General features: G+C 41.8%; 1 protein-coding gene and 1 long non-coding RNA gene across 10 annotated transcripts in view; one reads left to right on the forward strand and one right to left on the reverse strand.

The window, feature by feature from the left end:
* The window catches only part of CD244 (CD244 molecule), a 44716-nt gene that overhangs the window by 4758 nt on the left and 18474 nt on the right, over window positions 1-21484 (forward strand). For 4 of the 9 annotated variants that reach the window (XR_013395957.1, XM_015113652.3, XM_077940235.1 and 1 more), the window contains exons 2-5: window positions 16837-17154; window positions 17252-17527; window positions 19633-19743; window positions 20165-20232. Coding sequence is in view for 8 of the 9 variants with exons in the window: in XM_015113652.3 (XP_014969138.3) it covers window positions 16837-17154; window positions 17252-17527; window positions 19633-19743; window positions 20165-20232 (773 nt within the window). In the remaining variant the exon portion in view is untranslated. Of the gene's footprint in view, window positions 1-16836; window positions 17155-17236; window positions 17528-19632; window positions 19744-20164; window positions 20233-21484 lie in introns of all 9 variants that reach the window. The other 5 variants (XM_077940216.1, XM_077940226.1, XM_077940231.1 and 2 more) reach the window with 2 other exon arrangements.
* Window positions 1149-9685, reverse strand: LOC144330091 (uncharacterized). The gene is made up of 3 exons (XR_013395960.1): window positions 7002-9685; window positions 6025-6761; window positions 1149-1531 (listed from the first exon to the last, which is right to left on the reverse strand). It is a non-coding gene; the product is annotated as an uncharacterized LOC144330091 (long non-coding RNA).

Genomic DNA, 21484 nt, shown 5'->3' on the forward strand with positions numbered 1-21484 from the left:
AACCTTAACATCTATTTGTTGACTGGTGGAAGTTCCGCTTGCTCTGAGACCCTTCCGTGCTCCTTCTCCCAGGTGCTCAGGCCCCACACTTTCCTCCGACTGGCAAGTCCAGGTTGGAGGAAGCTGAGCTGACTCAGAGCTCTGCACATGGGCTCAGGGCTGAACGAGACTCACTGCTGCTGGATCAGATTGTCTCCTTCACCATCCTCCGTACTTCTGTCCTTGACCATCCTCTGTTCTTCCTGAGGCTGCAGTGGAGTTAACCATCTGCCCTCTACCCTCCCTTTCAGAGTTACTAGTTCACCTCATCCGTTCTTAACCACCGGAAAGAGGCCCCCAAAGCCGCCGAGCAGTAGCAACAGCAGTGGCAGGGGCCCGGGGCCTTCCTGGACTGTGGCCTCTTTCCTCTAAACAATTTTCACTTGTAGCGTCCTCCTCTATGCCTCACTAAATGTGTGAGAACTTGTGTTGAAGTTATGTTTTCATACTAGCATTTCGTCTCCCCTGTCTGGTGTGTGTACACCCCTGGGACAGAAACTGAGGTCTTTTTGTATCAGTCACAATACCCTGGACATAATGACTTGTCTACTTGCCTTTTCACCGTATCTGCTCTGCACCCCTGCTCCGGCACCACCCCTTCCAGGCCGTCCATGGAAACTCATTCCAACCGTCTTCCTTCTTCCCACACTGGACTGTTGGGGGCTACAGGAGAAAATTCAGCAACAAAGAGCGGCTACAGATTCATAATCTCCAACCCCAGCTGGACTCTCAGTGTCCTGGGAATCCTCATTTCTGGCCCATAGCTTCTCCTGTTCCCCAAAAGGTGGGAGAATTCCACACCTTCGTCATCTCTTCAAGACCCTGTTCCACTATCCCAGCCTCCACAAACCAACAACCTCCTTCTTTAAGAAAACTGAAGCACAAGTTAGGGATTCTGCCAGCCTTGCCAGCAATTCTCCAGTGTCAATGTACTTCATCTACTCCTGTAAATGACCACATTTGCCTCTGCTGAGGGCAAGAGTGCTCTTGCCCTGTCCTTGAACATACTTTCCTATGTGCTCAGGGCACCAGAGCTTCTTTCAGAAGTCATCTGGGACCTGCTGTCCATGAAGACATCCTTGATCTTTCTTCAGCTGCTCCTTTTCTGCGGGCTTTCTACCTTTAGTAGTTTCCTTCCAGTTAAAAAATCAAACCAACAAATCAAAACAACACCTGGTGTTCTCTCTAGCTCCTTTTTATCTGCAGACAAACCAGTCTTAAGTGTATAAACTAATATAATATTACATAAAAATAAAATATAATGGCATAATTTTTAAAAAAACCCCAAAGGCAGTGTAGCATGAGGACTGTAGATCACACACTTTGTTCTTTAAGTATTTAGAAGTCTATGGCTGGGAGTGGTGGCTCACGCCAGCACTTTGGGAGGCTGAGGAGGGTGGATTACTTGAGGTCAGGAGTTCAACACCAGCCTGGCCAATACAACAAAACCCTGTCTCTACTTAAAAAAAAAAAAAAAAAAAATTAGTTGGGGCTGGTGGCAGGTACCTGTAGTACCAGTTACTCATGAAGCTGAGACAGGAGGATCACTTGAACGAGGGAGGCAGAGGTTGCATTGAGCCGAGATTGCGCAACTGCACTCCAGTCTGGGTGACAGAGAGAGACTCCGTCTAAAAACAAACAAACAAACAAACAAACAAACAAAAAAGAAGTCTAGGCAGTAACTTAACCATTTTCCTGTGTGATTCCTATTCAGTTTTATAATAGCAGAGCACAACCGTCTTCTACGTAGTACTCTACATTCTGATCTACTGGTGGATTATGTGGGAGTTTACGTTATTATTCATTATACAGTACCTTTATATTTAAGTACCTTTTAATATTTGTGCTACCTCTCACAATTTTATAAAAGATACAAATAAAATAAAACCACCACATTTGGGAGGCCGAGACGGGTGGATCACGAGGTCAGGAGATCGAGACCATCCTGGCGAACACCGTGAAACCTCGTCTCTACTAAAAAAATACAAAAAACTAGCCGGGCGAGGTGGCGGGTGCCTGTAGTCCCAGCTACTCGGGAGGCTGAGGCAGGAGAATGGTGTAAACCTGGGAGGCGGAGCTTGCAGTGAGCTGAGATCCGGCCACTGCACTCCAGCCCGGGCTACAGAGGGAGACTCCGCCTCAAAAAAAAAAAAAAAAAAAAAAAAACCACCACAAAACACCTAAAAATTAAACTCATGTTCCATCACCTCACTCTCCAAACCTGCTCTGTCTTTACCAGACCCATAAGCCACACATGTATTGTGTGTTCCCCTAAACATGCTACTGCTGTGTCCACAATAACCCCCTTCCCTGTTCCTTTCTGCATCCACCAGGCAGGCTTTGGCTTTTTCTTTCAATGGCAGCTCCCACCCACCTCCTCCGGGCAGCCACTCCTAATTCTGCCGGACAGCGGAAAACATGCTTTTCTTATGCTTGCCTTACATCCTGGGCACACATCCATAGCACATTCCATATTGCATTTCAGTTGGCTGTTTTAGGTCTATCTTTCTTTTTCATTGTTTTTTTTTTTTTTTTTTCGAGACAGGGTCTTTCTCTGTCACCCAGGCTGGAGTGCAGTGGTGTAGTCATGGCTCACTGCAACCCCTGCCTCCCAGGCTTTTCTGATATTTAGCTAAGAGTTGGGTTTAGCTGAGATGAGTGAGGAAATCTACAAATTCACTTGCTATGGTAATGTTTCCACAATGGCAGGTCATACTTTGCTTTTATCAAAGTACATCTTAGTTTAATGGTCAGAACAGTGCAGTGAGAGGTAGTCATTACTCCTTTTCTGTTTTTTTTAATCGAGGTATAACTCACAGCTGTCTGCACAAAGTTTAAATCAACAACCTCATGAACTTTTATATGCTTAAGTACATATTCACACTACCCACATCAAGATGTAACACATTTCTAGCACCCAGTTGTTCCTTTTTGCTCCTTCAAGTTGATAACCGCCCTCCCGCAAGGGTAACCACATTCTAACCTCCCTCACCATAGATTAGTTTTTCCTGATTTTAAACTTTACATCAATGAAATAATTCACTATGTACTCTTTGGAGTCTGGCTTCCTTAATACTCATCATTGTGGTGAGATCCATCCACATTATTGCCAGGAAAATAGCTTTTCTTTTTCGTTGCTGTGTAATATTCCGTAAGACTATAACATGATTTATTTGCTCATCCAATTGTGATAGACATTTGGATTTTTTCTCATTTTGAATTATTTGACTGAAGCCATTATTAACACTCTTGTACATATTTTTAGTGGATATAAACATCAGATTTTCTTTTTCTTTTTTTTTTTTTTGAGACAGAGTTTCACTCTTGTTGCCTAGGCTGGGGTTCTATGGTGTGATCTTGGCTCACTGCAACCTCCACCTCTCAGATTTAAGTGATTCTTTTGCCTCAGCCTCCCAAGTAGCTGGGATTACAGGTGTGCACTGCCACGCCCAGCTAATTTTTTTTTTTTTTTTGAGATGGGGTTTCACCATGTTGGCCAGGCTGGCCTCCAACTTCTGGCCTCAAGCGATCCACCCGCCTCGGCCTCTCAAAGTGCTGGGATTACAGGCTTGAGCTGCTTCGCCCAACCTTCAGACCTTTAAATGTTAGCTATTTTGGTGGGAATGCGTAATCTCATTGTTCTCTGATAACTAATGATGTTGGGCACCCTTTTGCATGCTTATTGGATATTGGATATTCTCTTTCGTAAAATGCCTGCCCAAGTCTGTTGCTTTTTTTGTGGTTATTGTCATCAGTGTATTATTGATTTGCAGTCTATTATTGATTATTGTCATCAGTCTATTATGGATGGAATTCTTTATATATTCTGGATATGAGCCCTTTTTCAGATCTATGTGTTGCAAACATTTTCTCCCAGTCTGTGGCTTGCTTTTTCACTCTCTCAATGTTGTCTTTCACCAAACAGAAGTTCTAAGTTTTAGTGAAGTCCAATTTATCAATATTCTTTCATGGTTAGTGATTTTTTTTTTTTTTTGTCCTGTTAAAGAAGCATTTGTTGGCTGGCTGCAGTGGCTCATGCCTGTAATCTCAGTGCTTTGAGAGACCAAGGTGGGTGGATCACCTGAGCCCAGGAGTTCAAGACAAGCCTTGGCAACATGGTGAAACCCCATCTCTACCAAAAATGCAAAAATTAGCCAGTCTTGTAATCTGGTCTCAAAATAAACACAAAAATAGATTAAAATGTAAAAATAAAAAAGGAAACATTTGTCTATCTCATGATGTAGAAGATACTCTCTTGTGCTTTTTTCTAGAAGCTTTATAGGTTTAGCTTTCATATTTAAATTTATGATTTATTTAAAATTAATTTTTGTATATGATATGAGGGAGATATCAAGGTTTTTTTTTCTTATAGGTATCAATTGGACCCAGCACCATTTGTTGAAAACATCAAATATGTGTTGGTTTGTGTGATATTGTGAAATATATATTTGTTTTTCAACCTCCTTTCCTGACATACAACTCCTAAAACTTTTAGAAATTCCGAAGTGATGTGTTTTTGTAGGCTAATGAAGTGACTGATGGCTGGCAGCCTGTAGGTAGCTTTGGGATAGGGGCCGGTCACCAGAAAGACCAAGGCAGGTTTGGAATAGTGGACTCTGAGCCCATCCCCAACCTCTAGGAAAAAGAGAGGGACTGAAGGTTAAGCTGATCACTGATGGCCAGTGGTCAATCATTCCCACTTATTGAGGCCCCCATAAAAACCCAAAGAATGAGGTTCAGAGAGCTAAACATGTGGAGGTTCCTGGAGGGTGGCACACCCTGGGAGGGCACAGAAACTTTGTATCCCTTCCCCTACACCATGCCCTATGCATCTCTTCATATGTACCCTTTGTAATAATCCGGTAAATGTAAGTGTTTCCCTGAGTTCTGTGAGCCATCTAACAAATTAATTGAACCCAAGGAGGGAGTAACGGGAAACCCAATTTATAACCAGTTGGTCAGAAGCGCGGGTAAAACAATTCTGGAGCTTGCAATTGGCATCTGGTAGATATCTACAGGTAGATAGTGTCAGAATTGAACTGAGTTAGAGGACATCCAGTTGGTGTCCACTGAAGAACTGATTGCTTGCTTGGTGCGTGGGAAAACTCCCCACACATTGGTCACTTCTGTGTTGATTGTTGTGGTGTGAAACCAGAGGAAAAACAGTTAGTGTCTTTTCCCACATACAGGGTCTATTTCTAGACTATTATATTCCATCAACTACTTTTCAATCCTTGCAATACTGAATGCTATCTTAATTTCTGAAGTTTTACAATACATGTCGATATTAGGTAATGAAAACCTAGCTTTGTTCTTCTTCAAGATTGCTTTGGCTATTCTATGTCTTTTACATTTTCACATAAGTTTTAGAATCAACTTGTTAATTTCTATAAAAATAATCTGCAATAATTTTTATTGGAATTCTATTGAATCTATACATTAATTTAGGAAGAATTGACATCTTAGCAATATTAAGTCTTACCATAAAAACCATGCTATATTCTTCCGCTTATTTAGCTCTTTAATTTTTTCTCAGAAATCTTTTGTTGCAATAGGTGTATAGGTCTTAAATATTGCTTGTTGAAATTATTTCTATATATTTTAATTTTTTTGTGCTGCTGTAATTAGTATTGTTTCCAAAATTTCATTTTCTATCTGTTTGTACTAACATATAGAAATAAAAATGATTTTTCTATATTGACCTTATACCTAGCAATTTTGCCAAACTGACTTCTACACTCAAATAGTTTTTCATATATTCCTCTGGGTTTCCTATATACACAGGTATATAGTTTGTGAATAATGACAGTTTCACATATTCATTTTTTTCTTTTTTTCATTTTTTTTTTTTTTTTGAGACAGAGTTTTGCTCTTGTTGCCCAGGCTGGAGTGCAATGGTGCCATCTTGGCTCACTGCAACCTCTGCTTCCCAGATTCAAGCAATTCTCCTGCATCAGCCTCCTGAGTAGCTGGGATTTCAGGTGCCTGCCACCCACCCACCTAATTTTTGTGTTTTTAGTAGAGGCGGAGTTTCACTAAGTTGGCCAGACTGGTCTCGAACTCCTGACCTCAGGTGAGCCTCCCAAAGTGCTGGGATTACAGGCGTCAACCACTACACCCAGCCTCACATATACATTTCTAATTTTTATTCCCTTTGGCCATTTTCCTTGTTTTGTTGAACTAGCCATGACCTCCAGTACAATGTCGATTAAAAGAGGTAATTATGGAATCCTTTTTTTTGTTCCTGAGTTTGCAGGGACGTGGATGAAGCTGGAAACCATCATTCTCAGCAAACTAACACAGGAACAGAAAACCAAACACCATGTGTTCCCACTCAAAGTGGGAGTTGAACAATGAGAACACATAGGCACAGGGAGGGGAATATCACACACCAGGTCCTGTTAGTGGGTGAGGACCAAGGGGAGAGAGAGCATTAGGACAAATACCTAATGCACGTGGGGCTTAAAACCTAGATGACGGGTTGATAGGTGCAGCAAACCACCATGGCACCTGTATACCTATGTAACAAACCTGCACGTTTTGCACATGTATCCCAGAACTTAAGTAAAATAAAAAAAAAAAAAGAGATGGGTACAAATGTGAATGTTTGTTGTTTTGAACAAACCTCTCCAACCACATTTTTCCTCTGCTCCCACATCAAAATAACAACAATCATCAACATAGAAGACTTCCGTGACCAAATGCAGGGAGGTGGATTTCTCCTCACAACAAACTGAATAATGGATTCTACAGTGGACACCAGCTGGGTGTTCTCCAATTCAGTTCACACACTAACTGGAGACAGTGTTGGACCACAGAGTTTGGGGGCTCAGTCCCCAACACCACCCCTCCACCACACCAGTTGTAAGTCTGGGCCTCCAGAACTTCTGACCAACCAGCTTCCACTTGAGGTTCCCATAACCCACTCCTTTGGGTTCAATTAATTTGCTGGTGTGGCTCACATAAACCAGGGAAACATTTATGTTTGCTGATTTATTATAAGAGATATTACAAAGAATACAGATGAAGAGATGACATAGGGCAAGGTATGGGGGAAGGGACATGGAGCTTCCATGCCTTCCCTGGGCACACCGCCTGCCAGGAATCTCCACGTGTTCAGCTATCTGGAGGCTCTCCAAGCCCAGTCCTCTTGGGTTTTTATGGAGACTTCATTTCATAGGCATGACTGACAACCTTGTAGAAATGTGACTGGACAAAAAGGGTATGATTTCATATTAATAGGCTGAGTGGAGAAACTCAGCAAGGCCTGTCTGTTCAGATTCTTCTTGGTCTCTCTGTGCAGCATTTCTTTCTCTAGAATCTGAGGCAGGAACTTCTCTGGAATGAGGGTCTTTTGATTCATATCAGATTAAAGTTGTCTACACTCAGCAATGGTGATCTTCTTGCTGGCCTTGCCATTCCTGGACCCAAAGGGCTCCATGGTGTCTACAATATTCATGCCCCCTTTCAATTTGCCAAATACCACACTCTTGCCATCCATCCATTCAGTCTCTGCAATGTAGATGAAAAACTGGGAACTCTTTGTGTTGGGTCCAGTATTTGTCATGTAGAAGATGCCAAGACCTGTATGCTTCAGGATGAAGTTCTCATCATCAAATTTCATCCCATAGATGAACTTGCCACCAGTGCCATTATGGTGTGTGATGTCAACATCCTGGCACATAAATTCTACAATAATCCTGTGAGAGCAGGAGCTCTTATAATCACATCATTTCTCTCCAGCGCTCAGAACACAAACATTTTCTGCTACCTTTGGAATTTTATCTGCAAACAGCTCCAAGGAGACACAGTCCAAGGGTTCATAGTCAACGGCTATATTAACGAACACGGTGGGGTTAACTATGGCTGATAGCAAGAGACTCTAGGTGGTGTTGGCACCTCCAAAGCACCAGATATATACATTTTAACACTTTTATTTAATGAACTTACTTTTGACTTTGCTAATTTTCTCTATTGTACATTTGCTTTTTATTTTATTGAGGTTAGCTCTTACCTTTATTTTCTCCTTTCTCCTTTCGTTGGGTTATCATCATCATCATCATTATTTGAATTACTATTTCTTTTTCTTTTTGGTCTCTTGAGATTGAATCTTGCATTATTGACTTGCAAACATTCTTTTTTTTCTAACATACAAATTTAAAGCTATAAATTTCCCTCTAAACAATGCTTTAGCTATATTGCACATTTGATACTCATTATCACTTAGCTCTAAATTTTTCTCCAAATTTCATTTCATTTATTCTTTGACTCATGGGTTTTTAGAAATATGTAGCTTATGTTTTAAACATTCAGAGATTTTCCACTTATTTTTGTTATTGATTTTTTATTTAATTCTACTCATAATTCATATGATTTCAATACTTTGAACTTCGTTGACACTTGTTTTAATGCATAGCACATGATAATACTTTGGTAACTTTGTTCTCATTGGTTTCAAAGAACATCTTTATTTCTGCCTTCATTTCGTTATGTACCCAGTAGTCATTCAGGAGCAGGTTGTTCAGTTTCCATGTAGTTGAGCAGTTTTGATTGAGTTTGAAAAAGAGGAAATCCTCCTTAAGTCATTTTATGAGGCCGACATCATCCTGATACCAAAGTCTGGCAGAAACACAAGAAAAAAAGAGAATTTTAGACCAATATCTCTGATGAACATCAATGCAAAAATCCTCAATAAAATACTGGCAAACCGAATCCAGCAGCACATCAAAAAGCTTATCCACCATGATCAAGTGGGCTTCATCCCTGGGATGCAAAGCTGGTTCAACATACGCAAATCAATAAGCATAATCCAGCATATAAACAGAACCAAAGACAAAAAACCACATGATTATCTCAACAGATGCAGAAAAGGCCTTTGACAAAATTCAACAGCCTTTCATGCTAAAAACTCTCAATAAATTTGGTATTGATGGAACGTATCTCAAAATAATAAGAGCTATTTATGTCAAACCCACAGGCAATATCATACTGAATGGGGCAAAAACTGGAAGCATTCCCTTTGAAAACTGGCACAAGACAGGGATGCACTCCTCTCATCACTCCTATTCAACATAGTGTTGGAAGTTCTGGCCAGGGCAATCAGGCAAGAGAAAGAAATAAAGGGTATTCAATTAGGAAGAGAGGAAGTCAAATTGTCCCTCTTTACAGATGACGTGATTGTATATTTAGAAAACCCCATCATCTCAGCCCCAAATCTCCTTAAGCTGACAAGCAACTTCAGCAAAGTCTCAGGATACAACATCAATCTGCAAAAATCACAAGCATTCCTATACACCAATAACAGACAAACAGAGAGCCAAATCATGAGTGAACTCCCATTCACAATTGCTTCAAAGAGAATAAAATAACTAGGAGTCCAACTTACAAGGGATGTGAAGGACCTCTTCAAGGAGAACTATAAGCCACTGCTCAATGAAATAAAAGAGGACACAAACAAATGGAAGAACATTCCATGCTCATGGATAGGAAGAATCAATATCGTGAACATGGCCATACTGCCCAAGGTAATTTATAGATTCCATGCCATCCCCATCAAGCTACCAAAGACTTTCTTCACAGGATTGGAAAAAACTACTTTAAAGTTCATATGGAACCAAAAAAAAAAAAAAAAAAAAAAAAAAAAAAGCCCACATTGCCAAGACAATCCTAAGTCAAAAGAACAAAGCTGGAGGCATCATGCTACCTGACTTCAAACTATACTACAAGGCTACAGTACTCAAAACAGCATGGTACTGGTACCAAAACAGAGATATAGAGCAATGGAACAGAACAGAGCCCTCAGAAATAATACCACACATCTACAACCATCTGATCTTTGAGAAACCTGACAAAAACAAGAAATAAGGAAAGGATTCCCTGTTTAATAAATGGTGCTGGGAAAACTGGCTAGCAATAAGTAGAAAGCTGAAACTGGATCCCTTCCTTACTCCTTATACAAAAATTAATTCAATATGGATTAGAGACTTAAATTTTAGAACTAAAACCATAAAAACCCTAGAAGAAAGCCTAGGCAATACCATTCAGGACATAGGCATGGGCAAGGACTTCATGTCTGAAACACCAAAAGCAATGACAACAAAAGCCAAAATTGACAAATGGGATCTAATTAAACTAAAGAGCTTCTGCACAGCAAAAGAAACTACCATCAGAGTGAAGAGGCAACCTACAGAATGGGAGAAAACTTTTGCAATATACTCATCTGACAAAGGGCTAATATCCAGAACCTACAAAGAACTCAAACAAATTTACAAGAGAAAAAATAACGCCATCAAAAAGTGGGCAAAGGATATGAACAGACACTTCTCAAAAGAAAACATTTATGCAGCCAACAGACACATAAAAAATGCTCATCATCACTGGTCATCAGAGAAATGCAAATCAAAACCACAATGAGATACCATCTCACACCAGTTAGAATGGCAATCATTCAAAAGTCAGGAAACAACAGGTGCAGGAGAGGATGTGGAGAAATAGGAACACTTTTACACTGTTGGTGGGACTGTAAACTAGTTCAACCACTGTGGAAAACAGTGTGGCGATTCCTCAAGGATCTAGAACTAGAAATACCATTTGACCCAGCCATCCCATTACTGGGTATATATCCAAAGGATTATAAATCATGCTGCTATAAAGACACATGCACATGTATGTTTATTGCCGCACTATTCACAATAGCAAAGACTTGGAATCAACCCAAAAGTCCATCAATGACAGACTAGATTTAGAAAATGTGGCACATATACACCATGGAATACTATGCAGTCATAAAAAAGGATGAGTTCATGTCCTTTGTAGGGACATGGATGATGCTGGAAACCATCATTCTCAACAAACTATTGCAAGAACAGAAAACCAAACATGGCATGTTCTCACTCATAGGTGGGAATTGAACAATGAGAACACTTGGACACAGGAAGGGGAACATCACACACCGGGGCCTGTTGTGGGGTGGGGGGAGTGGGGAGGGATAGCATTAGGAGATATACCTAATGTAAATGACGAGTTAATGGGTACAGCACACCAACATGGCACATGTATACATATGTAACAAACCTGCACGTTGTGCACATGTACCCTAGAACATAAAGTATAATAATAAAATAAAATAAAATTACAAAAATACTTTGGTAAATATTGCATGTGCACTTGAAAAGAATGTGTATTCTGCAATTGTTAGGATAATTGTTTTATATATAATTAATATATATTGGTTTAATGATCTTCAAATTCTTATAGCCTTATTGTTTTTTTGTTTTCTTCTTATATCAGTTAGAGAGACAATGTAATAAAACTCTGCAACTATGATTGTGGATTTACGTCTCCTTTTAGTTCTTTCAAATATTATTTTATTTATTTTAAACTTGTTATATGCATGGAAACTGAAGATGATTGTTTACTCCTACTTAATTGGTCCTTTTCTAATGATGACATTTCCTTCTATTTCTGTATATTTTATATACATCTTATGTCTTTTTTATCCCTCATTTTCTCCATTACTGCCTTCTTTTGTATTTAATTGATATTTTGTGCTGCATCATTTTGATTCCCTTCTTATTTCTTTTTCTGTACATTTTGTTATTTTCTCAATGGTTACTACAGGTATTACAATGAATAGCTTCAACAATATCTTTTGAATTAATACCAATTTCTTATCAATAGTATAAAAAACTCCTATACAGCTCTATCTCCCAACTTTTATTGTCACAAATTACATCTATTTCTATTGCTCTTCACTTCTTGTGCCTGAGTTTCCATTTTCTTTATATGTAAAGAACATTCTTTGGTATTTCCTTTACTGCAAGCCTTTTTGTGACAAATTCTTTCAGTTTTTTATTTTTTCTAAAAATGTCTTTATTTCAGCTTCATTTAAAAAGATTATGATTTTTTGAGACAGAGTCTCACTCTTTTGCCCAGGCAGGAGGGGAGTGGCACAAGTCTTGGCCTTGACTTCCCGGGTTCAAGTGATTCTCATGCCTCAGCCTCCTGAGTAGCTAGGATTACAGGTGCGTGCCACCACGCCCAGCTAAGTTTTGCATTTTTAGTCAAGATGAGGTTTTGCCATGTTGGCCAGCCTGGTCTCGAACTCCTGACCTCAAGTGATTCACCTGCTTCAACCTCCCAAAGCGCTGGGATTACAGGCATGAGCCACTGTGTCTGCCTTCGTCTTTGAAGTACTTCTTCACCGGTATAAAATTCTAGATAGGCAGTTATTTTCTTTCAGCACTTTAAATATATCATTCCTTGGAAAACCAAACAACGTATGTTCTCACTGATATGTGGGAGTTAAGCTATGAGGATGCAAAGGCATAAGAATGATACAATGGACTTCGGTGACTTGGGGGGAAAAGTGGGAGGCGGTGAGGGATAAAAGGCTATAAGTAGAGTGCAGTGTATACTGCTCGGGTGATGGGTGCACCAAATCTCAGAAATCACTACTAAAGAACTTTCTCTTGTAACCAGACACCACCTGTACCCCAATAACCTATGGAAAAATAAAAAAAAAGATACCATTCCATCATCTTCTGCTTTTTATTATTTTTGCTGAAATGTCAGCTAAGTTGTTTATTTTGTAAAGGGAATTTAGTTTTCCCCCACTCTGGCTATTTTACGATTTTTCTATTTATCTTTGGTTTCCATGTTTTTTTTTTTTGATGTTTTGAGAAGTTGTCTTTTGTTCAATGGTTTGTTTTTTTTTTTCTTCTTCTTTTTTTTTTGAGACAGAGTTTCACTCTTGTTGCCCAGGTTGGAGTGCAATGGCACGATCTCGGGTCACTGAAACCTCCACTCCTGGATTCAAGTGATTCTCCTGCCTCAGCCTCCCAAGTAGCTGGGATTACAGGCGTGCACCACCATGCCTGGCTAATTTTTGCATTTTTAGCAGAGATGGAGTTTTGTCATATTGGCCAGCCTGGTCTCAAATTCCTGACCTCAGGTGATCCATCTGCCTGGGCCTCCCAAAGTGCTGGGATTACAGGCGTGAGCCATCGCGCCCAGCTTGTTGGTTTGTTTTGATCTTGCTTGGGGTTTGTAACACATTTTACAAGCCTATCTTGATGGCTTTTGTCAGTTTTGGGAAATTGTTATCTGTTATCTCTTTTGCTCAGTTCCTCTTTCCTCTCCCGTCTCCTTGCTTTCCAATTACACTTAGTTTAGGGGTTTTGTTTTTGCTATATCTCAAATATCTCTTACACTCCTTCTTGTGTATTTTTATCCTTTTGTTTTTCTTTACTTCACTCTGGATATTTTATAACAGTTTTCTAATTCTCTTTTCAATGGCATCTAAATGACTTTTTAAACCCTTCAATTGAGTTTGTTTTACAGTTATTTTACATTTTATTTCTGTAATTTTCATTTAATTCTTTAAAAATCCAATTTCAGGTAACTATTGCTGCATAATGACCCACTCCAAAATCCAGTAGTTTGAAACAACTACCTATTTAGTTAGTGATTCTGCTAGTTGGCAATTTGGGCTGGGCTTAGCTAGGTGGTTCTTTCGGTTCCCTCTTGCAGCAGTCATGCATGTGTGGTCAGCTGCCAGACCACAGATGGCTGATTCATTTATTTATTTTTTATTGTTTTTTGAGATTAAGTCTTGCTCTGTCACGTTGACTAGAGTGCAGTGGCATGATATCTTGGCTCACTGAAACCTCCATCTCCCGGGTTCAAGAGGTTCTCGTGCCTCAGGCTTCCAAGTAGCTGGAGTTACAAGTGTGTGCCACCACGCCTGGCTAATTTTTGTATTGTTAGTAGAGACAAGGTTTTACCATGTTGGCCAGGGTGGTCTCAAACTCCCAACCTCGAGTGATCTGCCCTCCTTGGTCTCCCAAAGTGCTGGAATTATGGGCATGAGCCACCGCACCAGGCCAGGGGTGGCTGATTTAGAATGGCCTTAGCTGTATTGGTTTATCTCTGTATCATGTGATCTCTTATTCTCCAGCAGGCTATTTTAGGCTTGTTCACATGTCAGCCAGATGAGGTTCCAAGAGAACAAGTAGAAATGTGCAATGCCTTTTCAGATCTAGGCTTAGAACTGGCAGACATAATTTTTGCTGCGTTTCATCATGAAGACCAGCCCAGTTCCAAGAGACAGGGAAATGAACCCCATTTCTTGATGATGGAAGGAGTTGCAAAGTCACATTGCAAGGACATGGTTATTTTTGCATTCGATCATGCTAGTTCTCTGCTGAAATTCTTAAACTTACGTCTTATTTCCTTGAACATATTAGACATGATTACTTTAAAGTTTATGACTGACAACTCTATTATGTAGATGCCCTGTTGGTTGGTTTCTATTGTCTCTATTCTTGTTTTGGTTTTTGGACATGTTTCCTTTTCTTATACTTCATTTCATTTCGGATATTGTGCACGAAAAATTCTAGAAATAATTTAATGCTCTGGTTGATGTTATTTTCCTCTAGTCATAACTTATATTTGCTTCTAGTGGGCAGCTAGCTTAGGGCTACTAGAGATTCCAGATCATTAGTTCAATCCAGGGTTGTGATGATTCAAAACTGAGCTTCAGTTCCTGCGAGGGCTGTTCATTTCTCGTTCACTCTTACTCTTAGTGTATAGCCCTCTGTGGTACCAACCTCAACACCGATGGATTTTAGGTATACCCACTTTCTAACAGGAGGGGCCTGAACTCCATGTTCTCTTAGTTCCTTGAGTTTTATTGTGAGCTCTGCTCAGCTTCTCAGCCTTTTAGCTGCCATTTATGGAATCAGAAGATGCCTCCAGGGAACAACCGTCAGAAATGTTGGTCTCACCTCTCTGAGTTTCCTTCTTCCAGATCTTGGCCCCGTAATTTTTCACTGCTTTGTAAACTCTCTGATAACTTTAACAATGTGCTTTTACATGTTGTTCCTTTTTTTTCGAGTTATTTTTAGTGGGAGGATTTGTTAGCAAGTCTTAACCTGGATTTTCATTACATAATTAGAATTCCTCAGATGATTCTTTATATCAACCGTTAAGGAGATGCTGTAGAATGAAAGTGTTCCATTTCCAGATCACAAACTCTCTGGAGTCAGGAATCACGTCTTATACGTGAAGAGGCCCTGCCTCTTCAGGGGCTGGATTAGAGTGGGACTCAGTAAGGACTGAATGATTGATGAGGACAGTTTATGTCCTTCTTGTAAGTTTAGTAATGATTTTTTCCATTCACCTTTGTTCTCAGGGTCTTTGTGCAATATCTGGTAGGTTGACCTGTTCTCATAAATAGTGCTAGGACTGTGGGAGACAGAGACACAGAGATGCACAGCACAGTCTCTACTTTGGAGAAGCTTTTGGTTTGCTAATGGGCAGAGCCAGTACAAGTCATATAAATATAAATGGGAACCTATGTGTTTTAGTCTTAGGAACATCAAGATCAAAGAAACATATTTCATCAAACAAATAGTATTACAAGTCCTTTAATTATTTACTTAGTCTCTTGAGAAAATGCCAGGGTGAAGCTGTGGCTTGGAGAGAGTGCATTCATAATGCACTGGACATCTAAAAACCCCTCTCTCTCCATTGCTTACTTCTTAATAGCGTCCATTTTAACAGAGCCACTTGTAAAACTCTCTCCATCTCCTATTCTCTCCTCCAAACCCTCCCTGACCCACTCCAACTCACCCAGAGAGACTTTTTAATTTACTGTACCTACTGGGCCATGCCACATAGCTTCGTTGCTAAAACTGGCTGTAGAAACTTCCAGTTTTGTACACTGCCTGCACTGAATTGCTCCAGGTTGTCACACCCCCATATTCATTAGGTCTCATCTGGATTCATTGACAGGGAAGTGCTGGGATCTACCTGGGAAGTGTAGTTTTATTTTAAAAATTGTTTTCTAGGGAGAAATTTTTGTGGAGACTTTCTGATCACTGAAAAACTGGCAAACATCAATGAGTAATGACCAAAATCCAATGTGCCAAGTGCCACGAGAGAGGATTATGTATTCAGCTCTCTGAGAGGACAGTTGAGGGGTCATGAGTCCAGCTTGGAGGGTCATTCTTCCTGGGCCTGACCCTTCAGAATTTCTGACAGTCACTACTTTCCATTAGTAGTTGCCTCAGCACTGCTTGGAGGGAGTCACATTAGATGTGGTGTTTATAACATCATGGTTAAGAATTTATCCTCTGAAGTCAAACTGCTGTCTTTACAAAGAGTAAACAAATAAGCTGGGTGCAGTGGCATGCACCTGTAGTCCCAGCTACGAGGGAAGTTGAGGTGGGGGGATCACCTCAAGCCTAGGAGTTCAAGGCTGCAGTGGGCTGTGATTGTGCCACTGCACTTCAGCCTGGGTGACAGAGTGAGACCCTGTCTCTGACAAACAAAACAAAAGAAAACAAAAACAACACCAAACTGACTAGGTTTCAGGCTCATCATTCTCACTGTGTAACTTAAGCCAGTTACTTAAGCTCTTTCTAACTCAGTTTCCTCACCTATAAAATGGGGATAAGGGTCATTGTTAAGTTAAATAGTTAAAATGTATAAAACATTTGTACATTTTCACCATTTTATTCCTTTTAACTTAAACGGTTAAAATGTATAAAGTGCGAAACCTGCCTGTCACATAGTAAGTACTCAAGATTTTAGCTATTGGTCTATGGGATCCTTCAGACTAGGGACAAAGAGCTTGGGGACAAGGGGAGGCAGATGGGGGGATACACTTTAAGGTGCTCCTAGGCTCTGGGCTCCTCATACCCATCCCCAACCTATTGGCTTAAGGGAAATCACATCCAGCTGCCCACATTGCTCACTCTTCCCGCTACTTTCAGCTTGGGTTCTCTTTCCTAGGATGCCAGGGATCAGCTGACCATGTGTTTAGCATCTTGGGAATGCCCCTTCAGTTACAACCAAACAGCATACAGACAAAGATTTACAATGTTCAGTGGAAGATGTGGCTGCCCTCACAAAATACATTTCGTCAGATATTGCAGTGGGAGAATGGCTCTTCGCCTTCCAATACCTTCAACAATAGATTCAGTTTTATAATCAAGAACTCGACTCTTCTCATCAAGGCAGCTCAGCAGCAGGACAGTGGCCTCTACTGCCTGGAGGTCACCAATACGATGGGACAAGTTCAGAGAGCCATGTTCCAGGTTTTTGTATTTGGTAAGTCTCCAGGACTGCTCATACTGCCCTCTCTGATTCCTGTAGGCCTCTAATTTCTGTATTTCCATGCCTTTCTGATCAGCATCTCTGCTTCCAGATAAAGTTGAGAAACCCCGCCTACAGGGGCAGGGCAAGATCCTGGACAGAGGGAGGTGCCAAGTGGCTCTGTCCTGCTTGGTCTCCAGGGATGACAATGTGACCTATGCTTGGTACAGAGGCAGCAAGCTGATCCAGACAGCAGGGAACCTCACCTACCTGGAGGAGGAGGTTGACATTAATGGCACGCACACATATACCTGCAACGTCAGCAATCCTGTTAGCTGGGAAAGCCACACCCTGAATCTCACTCAGGACTGTCAGAATGCCCATCACGGTAAGTGGAACACACTGGGCTATAACAAGGGCTGAAGGTTTGGACCCACAACCAGGCTCATGTGTAAGACAGACGTGGTATGAGATAAAATCCCTTGGCTTCCTCTCCCAGTGCCTTGTAGCCCTTCCCAGGGGAGTCCTGGCCTCCAAGCACATAGTTCCTGTAAAGCTATCCTACTCTGGAAAAAAAATTATCCCTGTTTCCTTCTGGGAGATGCAAGCTTTTCTTCTGCAGAGGGAGGACACAGTTTTTTGGTGAGTGACAGTCCTGAAATGGCTCCTGAACATTATTTTCTTCCTGAGAGAGGCTAATGGAGAACTGTTCTCTCCTCTTGAGTGATAACTTTCTCCAGGCCACATAGTTCAAGAGGTAACTATACTGTGCAGCAGTAGCCTGGAGCGGGAGCATGAGAATGATCCCAGGGATACCTAGATGAGTTCTTGGGTTGTTGCTTACGCTCATCCTACGAGTTACCTGAGTTCACTTTCCACAACTTTTTATTATATAAACAGAGACTTCATATGCCAGCAGCATGGGCACTATAGGAAAAAAAAATACAGTTCTCATTAATAAGGAACTTACAGCCAAGTAAGGGCAACTAAAATAAGTACTTTTGCACAAAAAATAAACAAGACTGAGGCAGGCTGGGAGCAGTGGCTCATGCCTGTAATCCCAGCACTTTGGGAGGCCGAGGAGGGTGGATCACAAGGTCAGGAGTTTGAGACCAGCCTGGCCAACATGGTGAAACCCTGTCTTTATTAAAACTACCAAAAATTAGCTGGGCATGTGGCTGGCACCTGTAATCCCAGCTACTCGGGAGGCTGAGGCAGCAGAATCCCTTGAACCCGGGAGGCGGAGGTTGCAGTGAGCCGAGATCGCGCCACTGAACTGGGACACCAGCTTCATCATTCAGAAGCTCTGTGATCTCTTAGAGGTCAGGTGTGGTGACTCACACCTGTAATCCTAGCACTTTGGGAGGCTGAGGCAGGTGGATCACTTGAGTCCAGGTGTTTGAGACCAGCCTGGACAACATGGTGTAATCCCATCCCTAATAAATAAATTTAAAAAAACAAAAAAAGCTCTGTGATCTCTGGCAGATTCATTAACCTCTCTGAGTCTCAATTTTTCCCCCCTTGGGTAAAATGGGGATGATAATAAGTACCTCGGAACCCTTAATTCCTTTCCCTTCCTCTCATTGGCTGGATTATGTATCAGGCTACATGTTTGACACAAATGTTTTAAGTAGAAGCTCAAATGAGGAAGAACCATGAAGGCAGGAATAGTGGAAAAGAGAGATGGAAAACTTGCCTGGACAATGAGTATTTTTTGAGTTAAAAACAAATGAATGGATAAATGTAACATTTGTTGTGCTAGATGCTTTACATGTCCCTCAGTATCCATGGGGAATTAGTTCCAGGACCCATGCCATAACCACAGATGCCAAAATCCACGAATATTTAAGTCCTTGGTATAAACAGGTGCAGTATTTGCATATAACCTATGCACATCCTTCTGTATACCTTACTTAAATAATCTCAGATTAATTACAATGTCTGATACAATGTAAGTGCTATTTAAATTGTTGTTATACTGTATTGTTTAGGGAATAATGACAAAGAAAGAAGTGTCTACATATTCAATATGGATGCAATTTTTTTCCTCTGAATATTCTGGATCCACAATTCATTAAATCTACAGTTGTGGAACTCAAAACTTTGGAGGGCCAACTGTATTAGATCATGTAATTAACCCCCATAGGTAGATAACGTTATCCCCTTTTACAGGTGAGAAAATCTGAGAGGCTCTGAGGTATCTTCCAAAAAGAAGATGACTTGAGAGGCCCAGAGAGGTTAAATAAATAGTGCAGAGCTCACAGAGTTAGAATTTGAGCCAGGCCTGTCTGCTATTAATATCCATGCTCTTGGCATCACTCAGAGGAGGTTACCCAAATGAGCAAAGAGAAAACCTTGATGGTGAGTTCACAGAGTGTGATCAACCACACCACAGAAAAGAGTGGGTTTTGAGGCAGCCCCTGCAGTAGGCAGATGGGAAGGAAGAAGAGAGTGAGCTGGCAGCTCAGACCTCATGCCTTCTGTATTCCTCAGAATTCAGATTTTGGCCGTTTTTGGTGATCATCGTGATTCTAAGCACACTGTTCCTTGGCACCCTTGTCTGCTTCTGTGTGTGGAGGAGAAAGAGGAAGGGGAAGCAATCAGGTGAGTGGAAGGTCCTTGGGGTGATGCTTCTGCCTGAGGCCTCGGATCCTGTGACTTGGTCCTGCCTCCAGTGGGATGTGTCTGGGAGCACAGCATCTCCTTTTCCTCAGCGAGCTTTGGTATATGCATATGCGTGGTGGCAGGGGGCATGCAGGCCGCCAGGCTTTCTCTCCTCGTTCATGCTTTCTGATCCCCAATGTGCAGATTTCCCTGCAGACAGCTGGTTTGGGAGGAAGCATGAGAGGGGCAGTTTGGTTGCTGCCTCTGTGCTCTTTGGGGTTCCTGGGAAGAGCACTAACCTGCCTCCTTTCTAGAACCTTCTTTAAGGTTTGGCCATTTGGGGTGGAGGTGGGGCCTGTTAGAAGCAAAAGCCCTTCTGAAAGTTTCTGCAGTTCTGCTCTTTGTTTTCTTCCTCCCTCAGAGACCTGTCCCAAGGAATTTTTGACAATTTATGAAGAGGTCAAGGATCTGAAAACCAGGAGAAATAAAGTATGTTGTCCCAGAGGCTGGGGTCGCTCTCAATTGGCTTGGAAAATGCTCTTTCAATGATGGTTATACAGAGAAGAGGGACAAAAAGGACTGAACAACTGTCTTCTTGATGTGACCCTCAGCCCTTCCCCAACTATCTTTTCTCCACTTGCTTCCTAGTTCTGGCAATGGAGGAAAAGAGGAAACAAAAGGAGCAGAGAAGATGAAAGGGAGGCTGAAGGGGCTTCTTGGTGCAATATTGCACCTGCTGAGAAGGGATGGAGCACAACAGAAATCAATGGCAGAGGCAGAGTGCTGCTGTGGTATTTGTTGTCTGACCACAAATTCTTTTTCCCAATGAGTCAGGGCTTGCATTCATGAGTCCCTTAATGGTGACACAGGCTGGGAAGTGTGACCAGCCAAAGCATAACAGTTTTGTAGCTGGCTCAATGGGCTGCATTCACAGCCTTTTGGGAGAAGAGGCCTGAGTGTGGCTGAGGTATTAGAGTAACCAGCCTGGCACAAAGCCCACCAGCCTGAGTGGGTTCCTCCAGGAGCCTCTCGCCTGCTCTCTGTGGCAGGCAGTGGCCAACTCTGCCCGTCATCCAAGAATTAGAAGAGGAGGAAATTGCAGAGGGCCTGCAGATGCCCCTGCTGCTATGTCCTGCTCAGGGCTAATGTGGTGACAGGCCCAGGGGAAAGCTCTAATGGGGCCTACCAAACTGCTGGCAGGAAGTTGGGGGGTGAAGTGGGGCGGAAATGTCTTCTTTCCACTGCCCCCTGGCGCTTGGCTGCGGAGACCCAGCACCACGTAGCAAGCACATGTGGTGGGGCTCTTCCGCGCTGGCCACATACGTGAGGCCCTGTGCAGCCTCTCAGAGCAGGCAAGCATCCTCTCCTGGGTCTGGTTTCAGAGGCAGTTAGGGCAGTTCCCCACGCCTGTTTTGTTTTGTTTTGGCCCCAGCGGTGGCTATGGGAATGTGAAAAATAAAGCAGTGGCTATTGGAATGTGAAAAATAAAAGGGAACTTTGTTTGTCTCACTGCTACCAGACTCTGGTGCAAATTCCTGAGAGCATGTGAATCTACCCACAGCCAATGATGCGCGGGTGCTGCTTGCTACAAATAATCTGTTTTTCCAAAAAGAAGATGACTTGAGTTTAGGAGACCACAGGGGGAGAAACAACTTAGTGCAAAGGAAACATCTTGGGGATTCAGTCCTATTAGCTTACTTCTGACTCAAGAGCTCCTCCCTGTCTGGCCTCAGCCCTCTCT

This window comes from Macaca mulatta, chromosome 1 (assembly GCF_049350105.2).
Source record: "Macaca mulatta isolate MMU2019108-1 chromosome 1, T2T-MMU8v2.0, whole genome shotgun sequence".
Classification (NCBI taxonomy): Eukaryota; Metazoa; Chordata; class Mammalia; order Primates; family Cercopithecidae; genus Macaca; species Macaca mulatta.